General features: G+C 43.6%; 1 protein-coding gene across 4 annotated transcripts in view; it reads left to right on the forward strand.

Moving 5' to 3' along the window:
* Nucleotides 1-15,338, forward strand: part of TRMT1 (tRNA methyltransferase 1) — a 62,024-nt gene that overhangs the window by 33,894 nt on the left and 12,792 nt on the right. For all 4 annotated transcript variants that reach the window (XM_056570317.1, XM_056570316.1, XM_056570315.1 and 1 more), the window contains exons 5-11: nucleotides 2,137-2,324; nucleotides 7,266-7,381; nucleotides 7,478-7,590; nucleotides 7,842-7,990; nucleotides 8,100-8,183; nucleotides 8,858-8,927; nucleotides 9,005-9,139. In XM_056570317.1, coding sequence (XP_056426292.1) covers nucleotides 2,137-2,324; nucleotides 7,266-7,381; nucleotides 7,478-7,590; nucleotides 7,842-7,990; nucleotides 8,100-8,183; nucleotides 8,858-8,927; nucleotides 9,005-9,139 — 855 coding nt within the window. The remainder of the gene's footprint in view (nucleotides 1-2,136; nucleotides 2,325-7,265; nucleotides 7,382-7,477; nucleotides 7,591-7,841; nucleotides 7,991-8,099; nucleotides 8,184-8,857; nucleotides 8,928-9,004; nucleotides 9,140-15,338) is intronic.

A 15,338-nucleotide genomic window follows, 5' to 3' on the forward strand; every position in this document is an offset into this window, starting at 1 on the left:
ATACAACTATCTACACAGTGCAATACAACTGTCTACACAGTGCAAAACAACTGTCTACACAGTGCAAAACAACTGTCTACACAGTGCAAAACAACTGTCTACACAATACAAAACTGTCTACACAATACAAAACAACTGTCTACACAATGCAATACAACTGTCTAAACTATACAATACAACTGTCTACACAATACAATACAACTATCTACACAATACAATACAACTATCTACACAGTACAATACAACTATCTACACAGTACAATACAACTATCTACACAATACAATACAACTATCTACACAGTACAATACAACTATCTACACAATACAATACAACTATCTACACAGTACAATACAACTATCTACACAATACAATACAACTATCTACACAGTACAATACAACTATCTACACAGTACAATACAACTATCTACACAATACAATACAACTATCTACACAATACAATACAACTATCTACACAATAAAATTTATGGTTAAAATGACGCATTATCTTTTTACCCAATTTACCCAATTTTGAGGTTAGCTAGCTGAATCAAGTGCAGCTCCTGTGCTCGCTTAAAAAAACAAAAAACGGTAAGTGGAATTATGTAAATTGCATTATTTCGTACAAAAGATACAGCTCGGCACTGCTGCGACTCCTGGACTCCTAGTGCGCTGGTAATGACCTATATTTGTTAGAAGCGTCTCGTGGTGCTCAGACTAAAATACCACTTGCATAAAGACATCAGAAAAATAAAAGTCTGCACTCGCCATGTCTTCTAAGAATCTTCTTTATTATATACTCATATATTCATAACAGGATAGGACGACAAACAGGGGGGAGGATACCTCAAGGCGACAGCACTTTTTCGCACTCTTGCACGCTACAACTGGCCGCCAGTTGAAGCACGCAAGAAGATCGGCACTCAGAATACGTGGTGAGTTCAGACTTTGATTTTTCCCATGTCTTCATGTACGTTATTTCGTATCAATGTATTCTCGCCCATAATGTAACTATCCTTCATCTGGCAGAAATGGGTTAAAGTGCAGGGAGCCAAGTTGTAATACCACACACAACCTGACAACAAGTGGGGCACTGTGTTTTTTTTTTTTTGTATCCTGGACAATTCCATTAAAGGGGTACTTTGCACCTAGACATGTTATCCCCTATACAAAGGATAAGGGATAATGTTTCTGATCACGGGCGTCCGGCCGCGGGCACCTCCCACAATCTCTGGGTTGTCTCTACGGCCAGGGACTAGTACACAGCCATTAAAGGGTACCTCTCATCAAATAAACTTTTGATATATTTTAGATTAATGAATGTTGAATAACTTTCCAATAGCATGTTAATGACAAATATGCTTCTTTCTATTGTATTTTTCCCGATCAGTCCTGTCAGCAAGCATTTCTGACGCAGGCTGGCAGCTCTGAGTGTTCTCCTTTGTGAACAAAGCAGACTGGCAGCTCGTAGTGTTTAGGACTCCAGCATGAGTCTGAAATGCTTGCTGCCAGGACTGGTAGGGAGACCCCTAGTGGTCATTTCTTCAAAGTGGAAAATTAAATAGAAAGAAGCATATTTTTTAATAACATGCAATTGTAAAGTTATTCTGCATACATTAATCTATAATATATCAAAAGTTTTTTTGGATGAGAGGTACCCTTTAAGCCTCCTTTCATAGACATGAAAGAAGGGGGCGTGACGGCTGTGTTCCCCAGTCATCCTGCACGGAGCGGCGTTCGTTCCATGCACGGGATGACTCGGGTGCCGTGGCAGGGAACGCATGGGCCCGCAGCGGCCGGATGCCCGCAATTAGACATGTCCGCCGCTGAAATTGTTCAGCACAAAGAAAGAACATGTTCATTCTTTGCGCGGAAGTCCGCGAGCACTGCATAGCCGTCAATGAAGACAGTGCAGTGCCTCGTGGTCCTACCGCCGCCGCCGGCTGCCAGGCTGAATCTCCGCTCGGTGAATTCCGTGAGCGGAGATTCAGCTACAAATCTGTAGTGTGAACATACCCTTAGGCTGATGCCCTTGGTTACTACTGCAGTATTGCACCTGACTTCAGCCTTCCTTTAGATAATATATTCTCTTTAATGTGTGTAATTATTCTCCCACCATCCCTCTCTCTCTGTGTCAGGAGGGTCTGCGTGTCCTGGAGGGTCTGGCAGCTTCTGGGCTACGTTCCATCCGTTTTGCCACGGAGGTTCCGGGATTGCAGAGCATTGTGGCCAATGACTTCTCTGCCAGTGCGGTGGAGCTGATCAAAAGAAACATACAGTTCAACAGCGTGGAGCACCTGGTGACCGCCAGCTACAGTGATGCCAGGTGAGACCCCAAGGTTGGAACCAAAGAAGTCTAGTAATAGAAAAACATAGCTGCTGTCTTCCAAAAATGCCACGACACCCACCAATGTATTGCAGCTCAGCCCCATTTGCGCCAAAAGTGCTGCCATACCTTGCGCAACCCATTAACAGGTGCGGTGCTGCTTCTGGAACAAAGCCGCCATGTTTTTTTTTACAGTACTTTAAAGTTTCCAGGTCATTAAAAAAAATAAAAATAATAATAATAATAATAATTTTCTAAAGATTTAATTGGTCACTGTTCAGACCCTGCCCAATTGCTAGAATGTGCAGGGAGAAGCATGCGGCGGTGCGCTTCACTCCCCTGCTTGCAGTGATCTCAGTCCAGTTACACTACAGCATCTACATTATAATGGACTAAGTCTCCTGCAACTGGATGGAGATCACAACGAGCCGGGGAGTGAAGCACAAAGCTGCATGCTTCCCCCCCTCTGCCTGTTCTAATAGAGACCAGTGGAGACCACGACCAATTGAAATGCTTGCCAGGGACACTTTAAAAGGATTCCATGCATTAGAGTTTTTTTTTTCCCCAGCTTTAGACAAACACGACTGCATTCTTGCGAAAAACGGCTCCGTACCTGTCCATAGGTTGCGTTTGGTATTGCAGCTCAGTTCCAGTGACTTTATTATTTGGACTGGTCTGCAATACCACACCCAACCTGAGAATAGGTGTGGCGCCGTTTTTAAAATTAGACGGCAGGTTTGTTTTTCTAATATTCATGGCTCTTTTTTTTTTTTTTTTATCTCAGCTGCCGTATAGATTTTTATTGGATAAAGGGGACAACAAGTCCCAGCTTGACTTCCTACAGTGCTGTAGATACATGACAAGATGTGCAGAGGCTCCTTTTCTACAGCACAGGCCAGTGTTTGTCAACTATGGTGTCTCTACCTGTTGCAAAACTACAACTCCCAGCATGCCCGGACAGCCGTTGGCTGTCCGGGCATGCTGGGAGTTGTAGTTTTGCAACAGCTGGAGACACTCTGCTTGGGAAACGCTGACAAAGGCACAGATACCCTGGACAAGCTCTTCTGCATTTATGCATCTGTTTTAAAGAGGTATTCCATGAAAAAAAAAAACATTTTTTTCATATCAACTGGCTCCAGAAAGTTAAACAGATTTGTAAATTACTCCAATTAAAAATTGTAATCCTTCCAGTACTTATCAGCTGCTGAAGTTGAGTTGTTCTTTTCTGTCTGACCACAGTGCTCTCTGCTGACACCTGCTGTCTGTCTCAGGAACTGTCCAGAGCAGGAGAGGTTTGCTATGGGGAACTCTGTACAGTTCCTGAGACAGACAGTTGTCAGCAGAGAGCACTGTGGTCAGACAGAAAATAACAACTCAACTTCAGCAGCTGATAAGTACTTGAAGGATTAAGATTTTTTAATAGAAGTAATTTACAAATCTTTTTAAAGGGGTATTCCAGGCAAAAGCTTTTTTATTATATATATATATATCAACTGGCTCCGGAAAGTTAAACAGATTTGTAAATGACTTCTATTAAAAAAATCTTAATCCTTCCAATAGTTATTAGCTTCTGAAGTTTTCTGTCTAACTGCTCAATGATGATGTCACGTCCCAGGAGCTGTGCATGATGGGAGAATATCCCCAAAGGAGCTGGACAGCTCCCGGGACGTGAGTCATCAGAGAGCAGTTAGACAGAAAACAACAACTCAACTTCAGAAGCTAATAACTATTGGAAGGATTAAGATTTTTTAATAGAAGTAATTTACAAATCTGTTTAACTTTTCGGAGCCAGTTGATATATAAAAAAAATTTTTTTGCCTGGAATACCCCTTTAACTTTCTGGAGCCAGTCGATGGAATAACCCTTTAAGTATAGGATCCCTTTTTTTGGAATGAGATTTTTTAATAGTGCCAATTAGAGTATTACTTTATTACCAGCTATACCAGTCATTGCTCTGGAACCTGGCATGTGCCACTTTCCATACATGAAGCTGTGTTCCTGGCATCTCCAGGTGGATAGACGTTCTGTTGCGGGTGGAGCAGGGCACGTAGGAGCATTTCTTACCGCAAACATAACAATTACGTGAATAATATACATAGGAATGCTGCCTATCGGTAACAAGCGGCATCACTGACTCACCGCAATTGGGGTTTGTTATAATGATTGTTTATTATGCCTTGGGTGCCTGGAGACGTCTTAAGGTTGGCATTGTAAATAGCCTTAAAGACTTTAGGGAGATTAATCAAAACCCGTCCATAGGAAAAAGTTACTGAGTTGCCCATAGCAACCAATCAGATCACTACTTTCATTTTTGAAAAAGGCCTCTGCAAAATGAAAGCAGTGATCTGATTGGTTGCTATGGGCAACTCAGCTACTTTTTCCTCTGGACGGGTTTTGATAACGCTCCCCCAGGGTGCCCTAAAATTAGCTACATTTCCGAACTGAATATTCTCTGTGGAAATTCCACAGTGTGAACATAGCCTTAGGGTTCATGTGCACTATGTAATCGGAGATCACGAGCGTGGCCAGCTAGGATGGCGTGGGCATTGCCGCTCGCCATAGACGTCAATGCATTCCGCTCGAGATTCCGCTGACAGAATAAACGTGTTTGCTCTTTCGACTGTGGAATTCCAGCGGAGGAAAGTTGTGTGCTGTACACCGGAATCCTATGGACATCTATGGGACATGGCTGCATCGGAATTTCAAAGCAAAATTTCTGAAATTCCAAAGTGTGCATGGGCCCTAACATGAGAACTACATGTCAATCTGTCACCACTAGGGGGCCTGCATACTTACTGGAGGGAGGTAGGTAGATAGATATGAGAGAGAGAGAGAGATATGAGATAGATAGATATGAGAGAGAGAGAGAGATATGAGATAGATAGATATATATGAGAGAGATAGATATGAGATAGATAGATAGATAGATAGATAGATAGGAGATAGATAGATAGATAGATAGGAGATAGATAGATAGATATGAGATAGATAGATATGAGAGAGATAGATATGAGAGAGATAGATATGAGAGAGATAGATATGAGAGAGATAGATAGATAGATATGAGATAGATAGATAGATATGAGATAGCTATGAGATAGATAGATAGATAGATATGAGAGAGAGAGATAGATAGATAGATAGATATGAGAGAGATAGATATGAGATAGATAGATAGATAGATAGATATGAGATAGATAGATAGATATGAGATAGCTATGAGATAGATAGATAGATAGATATGAGAGAGAGAGATAGATAGATAGATATGAGAGAGATAGATAGATAGATAGATATGAGAGAGATAGATAGATAGATATGAGATAGATAGATAGATATGAGATAGATAGATAGATATGAGAGAGAGATAGATAGATATAAGATAGATAGATATGAGAGAGAGAGAGATATGAGAGATAGATATGAGAGAGAGAGATAGATAGATAGATATGAGAGAGATATAGATATGAGATAGATAGGAGATAGATAGATAGGAGATAGATAGATAGGAGATAGATAGATAGATAGGAGATAGATAGATAGGAGATAGATAGATAGGAGATAGATAGATAGATAGGAGATAGATAGATAGATAGATAGGAGATAGATAGATAGATAGATAGATAGGAGATAGATAGATAGATAGATAGGAGATAGATATGAGATAGATAGATATGAGATAGATAGATAGATAGATATGAGATAGATAGATAGATATGAGATAGATAGATAGATATGAGATAGATAGATAGATATGAGAGAGAGAGATATGAGAGAGAGAGATAGATATGAGAGAGAGAGAGATAGATAGATATAAGATAGATAGATATGAGAGAGAGAGATATGAGAGATAGATATGAGAGAGAGAGAGAGAGAGAGAGAGAGAGAGAGAGATAGATAGATATGAGATAGATAGGAGATAGATAGATAGGAGATAGATAGATAGGAGATAGATAGGAGATAGATAGATAGGAGATAGATAGATAGGAGAAAGATAGATAGATAGGAGATAGATAGATAAATAGGAGATAGATAGATAGATAGGAGATAGATAGATAGATAGGAGATAGATATGAGATAGATATGAGATAGATATGAGATAGATATGAGATAGATATGAGATAGATATGAGATAGATATGAGATAGATAGATAGATAGATAGATATGAGATAGATAGATAGATAGATATGAGATAGATAGATAGATATGAGATAGATAGATAGATATGAGATAGATATGAGATAGATATGAGATAGATAGATAGGAGATAGATAGGAGATAGATAGGAGATAGATAGGAGATAGATAGGAGATAGATAGGAGATAGATAGGAGATAGATAGGGGATAGATAGGAGATAGATAGATAGATAGGAGATAGATAGATAGATAGATAGGAGATAGATAGGAGATAGATAGGAGATAGATAGGAGATAGATAGGGGATAGATAGGGGATAGATAGGAGATAGATAGATAGGAGATAGATAGATAGATAGATAGATAGATAGATAGATAGATAGATAGATAGGAGATAGATAGATAGATAGATAGATAGATAGGAGATAGATAGATAGGAGATAGATAGGAGATAGATAGATAGGAGATAGATAGATAGATAGATAGACATGAGATAGATAGATAGGAGATAGATAGATAGATAGATAGACATGAGATAGATAGATATGAGATAGATAGATAGATAGATAGGAGAGAGATAGATATGAGATAGATATGAGATAGATAGATAGATAGATATGAGATAGATAGATAGATAGATATGAGATAGATATGAGATAGATATGAGATAGATAGATAGATATGAGATAGATAGATAGATATGAGATAGATAGATAGATACGAGATAGATAGATATGAGATAGATATAAAAAAAACATATATATCTCTAGAATATGTAATCCGCTTCCTCCTTGTTCCTTTTTAGGATTTTGATGTATAACAAAATGGGAAAACACGACCGCTTCAACGTCATAGATCTGGATCCCTATGGGAGCCCCGCCATGTTCCTGGACGCAGCGGTGCAGAGTGTCAGTGAGGGAGGTAGGTGACACTTTTTTTTGCTGTAGTACTAAACATTTGAGCTGTGGAGATGTAGACTTTTCCATACCATGATGGCGTCTCCTGTGTCTCCTCCAGGGCTGCTCTGTGTTACCTGCACTGACATGGCCGTGCTGGCGGGTAACAGCGGGGAGACTTGCTATGGCAAATACGGCTCCATGTCCCTGAAGTCCAGATTCTGCCATGAAATGGTGAGGTTTGATCTATGGTTATGGGTCATTTTGGGATTCTACACATTGTATCACTGTCCTGGACTCATTTTTAGATCCTAAATCTGGCTTTTATGGCCATTAGGTGGCGCAGTATTCTAACGCTATCAATGGAGAGCATGTAAATCAGTGGCCTCCAAAGTGGACACCTTAAGATGTTGTAGTTTTGAAACAGCTGGAGGGCCACAGTTTAGAGACCACTGGTGTAAATCTTGTGATTCTGCCGTCCACAGGCCCTGCGTATCCTCTTACACAGCTTAGATCTGCACGCTAATTGTTACCAGCGTTACATCGTGCCTCTGCTTTGCGTTTCCGCTGACTTCTACATCCGGGTGTTTGTGCGAGTCTACACCGGCCAGGCCAAGGTTAAGATGTCTGCCAGGTAAGTGCCACTCCACAGACTATAGAAATATGACGTACCTGTATACATGACCACAAATTCTTACCTCCCCCCCCCCCCCCTCCCCTCCTTCTCTTCTTTATTCCCTTAGTAAACAAGCCATGGTATACAACTGCGTGGGCTGTGGAACGTTCCATCTGCAACGTATGGGGAGAGCTGTGGCTCAGGGAAACAAGTAAGGGGAACATTGTCGCTGCTTTACCGAAAATGAGCAAGGAGCCACTACATATCCAAAACTCTTTTAACTCTTCTAAAAATAGCACCACTCTTATCCTCAGTTTGTGTGCGGTATTGCGGTCCAGTTTCAGTGAATGGAGCTGAGTTGTAATACCACACACAACCTGAGGACAAAGGATGGCGCTGTGTTAAAAAAAAAAAAAATGCAGCGATATGTTCATCTAATCCTGGATAAAACCTCAGACAGAATAGAGGGAATGCTAAGCATGGTGACTGAGGTTAGAGCGCCCCCTTGTGGCTATTCATTTAAGGGATACTCCACTCCCCAGCATTTGGAACATTTCGTTCCGAACACTGAGTGCGGGCTTCAGGGGTCACCACGCCCCCTCATGATGTCACGCCCCGCCCCTCAATGCAAGTCTATGAGAAGGGGCGTTATGGCTGTCATGCCCCCTCCTATAGACTTGGATTGAGGTTGTGAGCGTGAGGTCATGCGGGGCGGGGCGACCCCTGAAGCCCGCACCCAGAGTTCGGAACTAAAAGTTGCGAACACTAGGGAGTGGAGTACCCCTTTAAATCTAGCTTACAGTGGCTGATAACAGGGAGAAATCGATTGCATTATTCTGCAGCTGTTCTGTACTGTTAGGTTAATGGCTGCCCTTTCCCTCCCAGTATGAAGTTCTCCGCCGGGACGGGTCCTCCCGTAGGAACCAACTGCGAGTTCTGCCATCAGAAGCATCAGGTAGAGGAGATCGCCCGTCACATTTCCGCCACCAGTGCCGCATCTGCGCCCATATAACATTCTGGCTCGTGTTTCAGGTCGGAGGACCCATATGGGCCGAGCCCCTACACGATGTCGCGTTTGTACAGAAAGTCCTGGCCGCTTCAGAGAGAAATCCGAAACGCTTCAAAACCGCAGACAGGATAGAGGGAATGCTGAGCATGGTGACTGAGGTGAGAGCGCTCCCTTATGGCTTGACAGGAGAATGGCTTTAAAGGGGTACTCCGGTGGAAAACTTTATTTTTTTTTTTAATCAACTGGTGCCAGTAAGTTAAACAGATTTGTCAATTACTTCTATTTAAAAATCTTAATCCTTCCAGTACTTATCAGCTGCTGTATACAACAGAGGAAGTTGTGTAGTTCTTTCCAGTCTGACCACAGTGCTCTCTGTTGTCCATGTCAGGAACTGTACAGAGCAGGATAGGATTGATATGGGGATTTTCTCCTGCTCCAGAGAGCACTGTGGTCAGACTGGAAAGAACTACACAACTTCCTCTGTTGTACTGGAAGAATGAATATATATAATTTTTTTTTTTTTTTACTGTATTTCTAAAACTTTAGTAAAAATTTAAAGTAAGAACAGCAAGTGGATTACACAGGTGGCCCAAATACAGCCATCAAATCAAACACAAACAATATCAGGGCGTAAACAGCACTAAGAACTGTAAAATACTATTGCAGTATATAATCACCACCCCAAAAGTGTAAATCGTGAAATCATTATGGCCAAAATCCTACAAATATTTAATAACCTCAAGGAGGGTGGGGAGGCACCTCCAACAACCAGCATAAAAACATAGGAGTCATATAAAACAAGAACATAAAAACAAATAAAGACAAACATAGAGAACACACAACAGAACATAGACAACACGAAAGACAAAAGGAGAGAGCCAAGGAAAGGGAAAAAGAGAAGAGGAACTAGAAAGAAAGCGAATCAGGGGGATGGTTGATGAGAAAAGCAGTCCCATGGTTCCCAGACAGATAGAAACAAGGGGATAGTATTGTTTAGGGAGGCCGGGAGCGATTCGAGGGAACGAATCTCGCGCGCTCGCGCAATCAGATCAGCCTCAGACGGAGGAAGAGTCTTTTCCAACACTTAGCAATAAGAGTCTTGGCAGCAAGAACTATGTGCATAAAAAGTCTAAAAGGCTTCTTAGTTAAAACTCAAGAAGACAAATACAAAAGATGGGGTAAAGGATCCGGGGGTACAGACACACCCAACACTCCCTGAATCAGGTGACTCACCATTCTCCAAAAATCTACAATCAATGGGCAAGACCTAAATACAGTGATTCCTCAACATATGATGGTAATCCGTTCCAAACGAACCATTGTTTGTTGAAACCATCACATGATGAGGGATCCATGCAATGTAAAGTATAGGACAGTGGTCTACAACCTGCGGACCTCCAGATGTTGCAAAACTACAACACCCAGCATGCCCGGACAGCCGTCTCCGTCCATCGCTGTCGCCGCGTGCCAGGGATGTCCCCGACGCTTTGGGAAGGCCTCTGCTTCCCCGGCATCCGCGCTCTCCGTCGCCGCCATCACGACGCTACGCGCGCCGCTCCTATTAGATGACGGGACGGCGTGCGCAGTGACGTGATGACGTCGATGGAGAGCGCAGACGATGCAGAGGATCCTGAAGAGGACGCGCCGGAGCCCCGAGGACAGGTAAGTGATCGTCAGCGGACCACACGGGGCACCGTAAACGGCTATCCGGTGGCAGCTGAAGCAGTCTGCGCTGCCGGATAGCCGTTTATATGATGGCCCCGACATACAAAAGCATTGTATGTTGATGCTGCCTCTGAGAGGCCATCGTATGTTGAAATTATCGTATGTCGGGGTCCCAAGACCCTTTCCACATCACCAACATTGGGGCAGAATAGAGGGATTTAATTTGTTTAATAATTCCAGGGTGTGGCTCCATCCCATAAGTAGTTTTATACTGAGTTTCTTTGTTCACAATGCATATAGAAGCCTTTGAAGCCCTTTACCAAATTAACTGCCACTGCCAACAGCGCTTATAGTGACGAGAAGGGGCATCCCCCGAAGGACATGTCAGTAGAACAGAGTAAATATCGAAGAGAAGTCCCCTCGTCTGAGGGCCACAACAACATAAATGCACAAAACTGGTAGGTAGAGACACCTTGGTAGAGCCTAGCGTAGAGGCCATATAATGTTGCAGGTAGTGGAACCACTCGGAGGAGGGGAGATCCCATCTAGAAGACAGTTGTTCAAAGGGCAAGAGTGCGAGAAAGGGCGTCCACCACGTCAGCCCAGCAAAAGAGACCCCTGGAGCCCCACTCCCGCACCATATCAAAGGACAGACCAGAGGGAAAAGCAGGGTGATAAAGACCACAAGGGGGGGAAACAGCCTAAATTTCCTGGAGCATTACATCCAAACGTAGCGGAAAAAGGACATTGGGCCCGGGGCAGTGGCGGGAGGTGCGGCACTCCAAAGGAGGGAATTAGGGTGGATTGAAGCCAACCACAACTTCTCTAATTCCATCCACCGACTAAACACATGAAAAGTAGACCATGCCGCCAGGTGACGCAAATGCGCCGCCCAGTAATATTTAGTAACATCCTCCGGGACAGCCAAACCACCCAGTGACTTAGCTAGCATCACTGACATTGGGAGACTATGTCGCTTACCATCCCACATAAAACGGAAAATGGCCGATTGAAAATACCGCAATATCGATAACGGAACATGAACTGGTAGGGTTTAAAAAAAAATTAAGTAATTTAGGTAAAATCATCATTTTGATCGCCGCTATATGTCCAAAAAACTAAATATATTGGGACCGCCATTTTTCTATTAAGGCCCGAAGTTCCCTAAAGAGAGAGGGGAAATTAACAGAATAAAGGGTAGAATAGCGAGAGGAGAGTTGAACACCCAAATATTTAATAGAAGAAGAGGACCATTTAAAAGAATAGTTAGCATGTAAATGGGTGTGCAGAGGAGCAGGGAGATTAAGAGGGAGGGCCTCTGTTTTAGAGAGGTTGACCTTCTAACCAGAAACGGCACCAAAAGAATGAAGAACCCTATACAGGTTGGGAAGGGAAAGCAGCGGGTTAGAAAGGACGAGGAGAAAATAATCTGCAAATAGGCAGATTTTAAATTCTCTATCATGAAGAGAAATCACAGAGATGTCTGGATCCCCCCGGATCATAGCAGCAAGAGTTTCAATACATAATGCGAAAATCAGGGGGGACAACGGACAACCTTGTCTAGTGCCGTGGGAGAAGAAGTGTTGGGTAGCTTGAGAGAAGCAGTGGGAGAAGAATAAAGACCCCGCAGTGCATTAAAAAAAAATCACCAGAGATACCAAACTTCTGAATGGTGGCAAAAAGGAAGGGCCAACCCAGCCCATCAAAGGCTTTTTCGGCATCCAGACTAAGAACCAGAGCCTGCTCAGACCCTAGATTGATGAAGTCAAGTAAGGTCTACTACGCGCGTAGTGTTGTCGCCTCCCTGGCTGCAAGGAATAAAACCGACCTGCCGAAGACTTTAGAAAACAATTTAAAATCAGAGTTAAGCAAGGCAATAGGCCTATAACTGGAGCAGTCATGAGGGTCTTTGCCAGGCTTAGGTATCAGGGTAATCGGAGTGTAAAAAAGACTGCGGAATCCCTTCTCCCCCCCCCATGAAAGAGTTAAAGAGAGGGAAGCTGAGAAGGAAGAGATTAAAGACTAGAGTAATAGTCCACAAAAAGATGGGACATCTTATCAGGGTGGTAATGAAGAGTGCCAGAGGATTCCTTAAGAGCTGAAGATGATTGAGCCACTGCACGGTCCTGCAAACGCCTGGCTAACATAGTATGGGCCTTATTTCCCTTTTCATACAAGCGCTGCTGAGCAAACAATAACTGCTGCTTAACTTTATGCAGCGTTAGATCAGTTAAACGAGCCCGGGCAGTGCCTAAGTGCCTTAATACAGAAAGGGAAGAAGCAGACAGTAAAAGAGCCTCAAGCTGGGCAATCTCTGCACGAAGCTCCTTGGACAGAGCCAGAGAATCACACTTCAAACGGGACCCTAGGGCAATACAATGCCCCCGAACCACTGATTTATGAGCTTCCCACAGCACAGCCTGGCAGGTAACCGAACCATCATTGGTTGCAAAGTACTCAGTCAAGCAAGTCTGGATCAACTCCTGGGCGGGCAGAGATTTAAGTAGAGAATCATTAAGACAGCGCCTGGAAAAAGGAGGAGAGAAAGAAAGCAAAATCGGACTATGGTCAGACCAGGAAATAAGCTCTAGGGAGGCACCGGAAAGCATACGGACCATGGGACGATTACAGGAAAAATAATCTATACGCATGTGTAATTTATGAGGGTAGGAATAAAAATGAAAGGATCGATCCGTTGGGTGGTTGATCCACCAAAGATCATACAGCAACAAGGCCCGAAGGATTCGACAGAAAATGGAAGCTAAACGCAGTTGAGCTGGGGAGGGAGGGGTAGCAGAAAGAGAAAAGACTGTCCATAGAAGGTGAGAACATAACAGGAGAGGTTTGCCCCCGAGGGAACCTTCTACAATAACATATCTCCAAGAGGGATCAACATAGGAGGAGGAAACCTGCAGAGGGCAGGACCATGAAAAGAGAATAGCCACCCCAGCAGACTTCTTATCAGATTGAGCAGAATCGACCTGGGATAGAGATGGAGGAGAAACTGAAAAGATTCAGCACGGTCAAAGTGTGTCTCCTGGAGAAAAACTATATCAGCGCGCAGCGATACCAACTCCCACTGCAGAAGGCGCCGTTTAGGAGGAATTGGTGCCCTTAATGTTCAGAGAAACCCACTTTACCATGATGAGGGAGGGGAAAAAAGAAAGCCAATAAAGAGAAACACTCACACCCGACTCCAGAGAGGGTACTAGGGACCAGCAGTAGATACAACCACTTGCACCGCATGAACGACAAGACCCCTTACCAGAGGAACCTAAAAGAAAATAGGAAGAAGAGGGAAGAAAATAGAGCGACAACAAAAGGACAAAGAAAATGGACTACAAAGGGATAAAAACACAGCAGACAGGACCAGAGGACAACAAATCCAACAGTTTACCAATGACCTTCCGGTCAAAGAGGAGGCTAGGATTTCAGGGGGAAACATACGTAACCCTTGGGTCATGAAGACCCATTCCATTGTCACAGCTTCAAGTAGGAGAACGTCTCAAGAGACGAACCTCCAGGAAAGGAGCAAACCCGCCCCCAAGGTTGTGCCAAAAGGAAATACACATCAAAACAAATCAATGGTGACCAAAAATGCAAAAGAGAATAAACAGAAATTATTATGCATAAAACAGAAAAAACTGCATTGCAAATCAGGAGAGAGTCAGACCCTCAAGGCAGCCCAAGAATAAGATACCCTGGAGAAAACAGCAATGCATAGGATCCCACTCGAGGAGGCGCAGACTGAGGGCCTCCTAGGCTTTGAGAGGCAGATTTCCGTCCTGGACCGGACAGTCTAGTATGGACAGGTTGCCACACTGGAGGGAGGGGAGGAGGAGATGGAGTCAAACCTCAATCAACCATCTGAGGCACTGGCAAGTCCAGGGCAGAGCAGAAGTCTGGAAAATCGGAAAATGAGCGCAGAACCGCAGAGTGTCCATCCTTTCGGGCAGTAAGGGGAAGTTCCACCTGTACAGCACCTGATCGGTCCGAAGAACAGCCAGGAAGGACTGGAGCATTCGACCATTAACGAAGGGTGATCCAGGATAAGTCCTGATACAATTGGATCGGAGCTCCATTAAAGTCAAAGTTCTTTAAAGAATGGGCCTTAGCCATGATTGCCTCCTTAAGCTGAAAGTCATGCACACAAAAGAATAACATCCCGGGGTGAGCCAGCGGCAGACTTGGGGCGAAGAGCAAAATGAGCCCTATCCAATTTGATCTTATGAGAAGAGGGATCGCCCAGAATGAGGTTGAAGATAGCTTCCAGAGTCACATGCAGGTCTTCCTCCTGGGTCGCCTCTGGGAGACCCCTCACCCTAATATTGTTGCGCCTCCCACAGTTATCCAAGTCCTCCACATGGTCATGGAGATCGCTGAGAAATTCTGACTGGGAGGCAATAGTAGACTGTAATTGAGCAACGTAGCCCCGGGTAGCATCATAATTGAGCAACGTAGGCCCAAGTAGCATCATGGGCATCATGTTGTAAGTCCTGGCGGAGAGAGGAAATTTCCGCCCTACAGGTGTCTAACTTGAGCTATTAGGGAGTAGAAGTCTTTGGTGGGAATGTGGGAAAGGAGCAGACTCCAATCAGCAGGTGCAGGGAACAGAGCTCAAGAGCCACTTCTGAAAGGGCATCCCAGGAAGGGCCATCCACAGCAGGCCTAGAGGACCCACAAGGCCCCAGT

Source organism: Hyla sarda, chromosome 4 (assembly GCF_029499605.1).
Source record: "Hyla sarda isolate aHylSar1 chromosome 4, aHylSar1.hap1, whole genome shotgun sequence".
In the NCBI taxonomy this organism is placed as follows: domain Eukaryota; kingdom Metazoa; phylum Chordata; class Amphibia; order Anura; family Hylidae; genus Hyla; species Hyla sarda.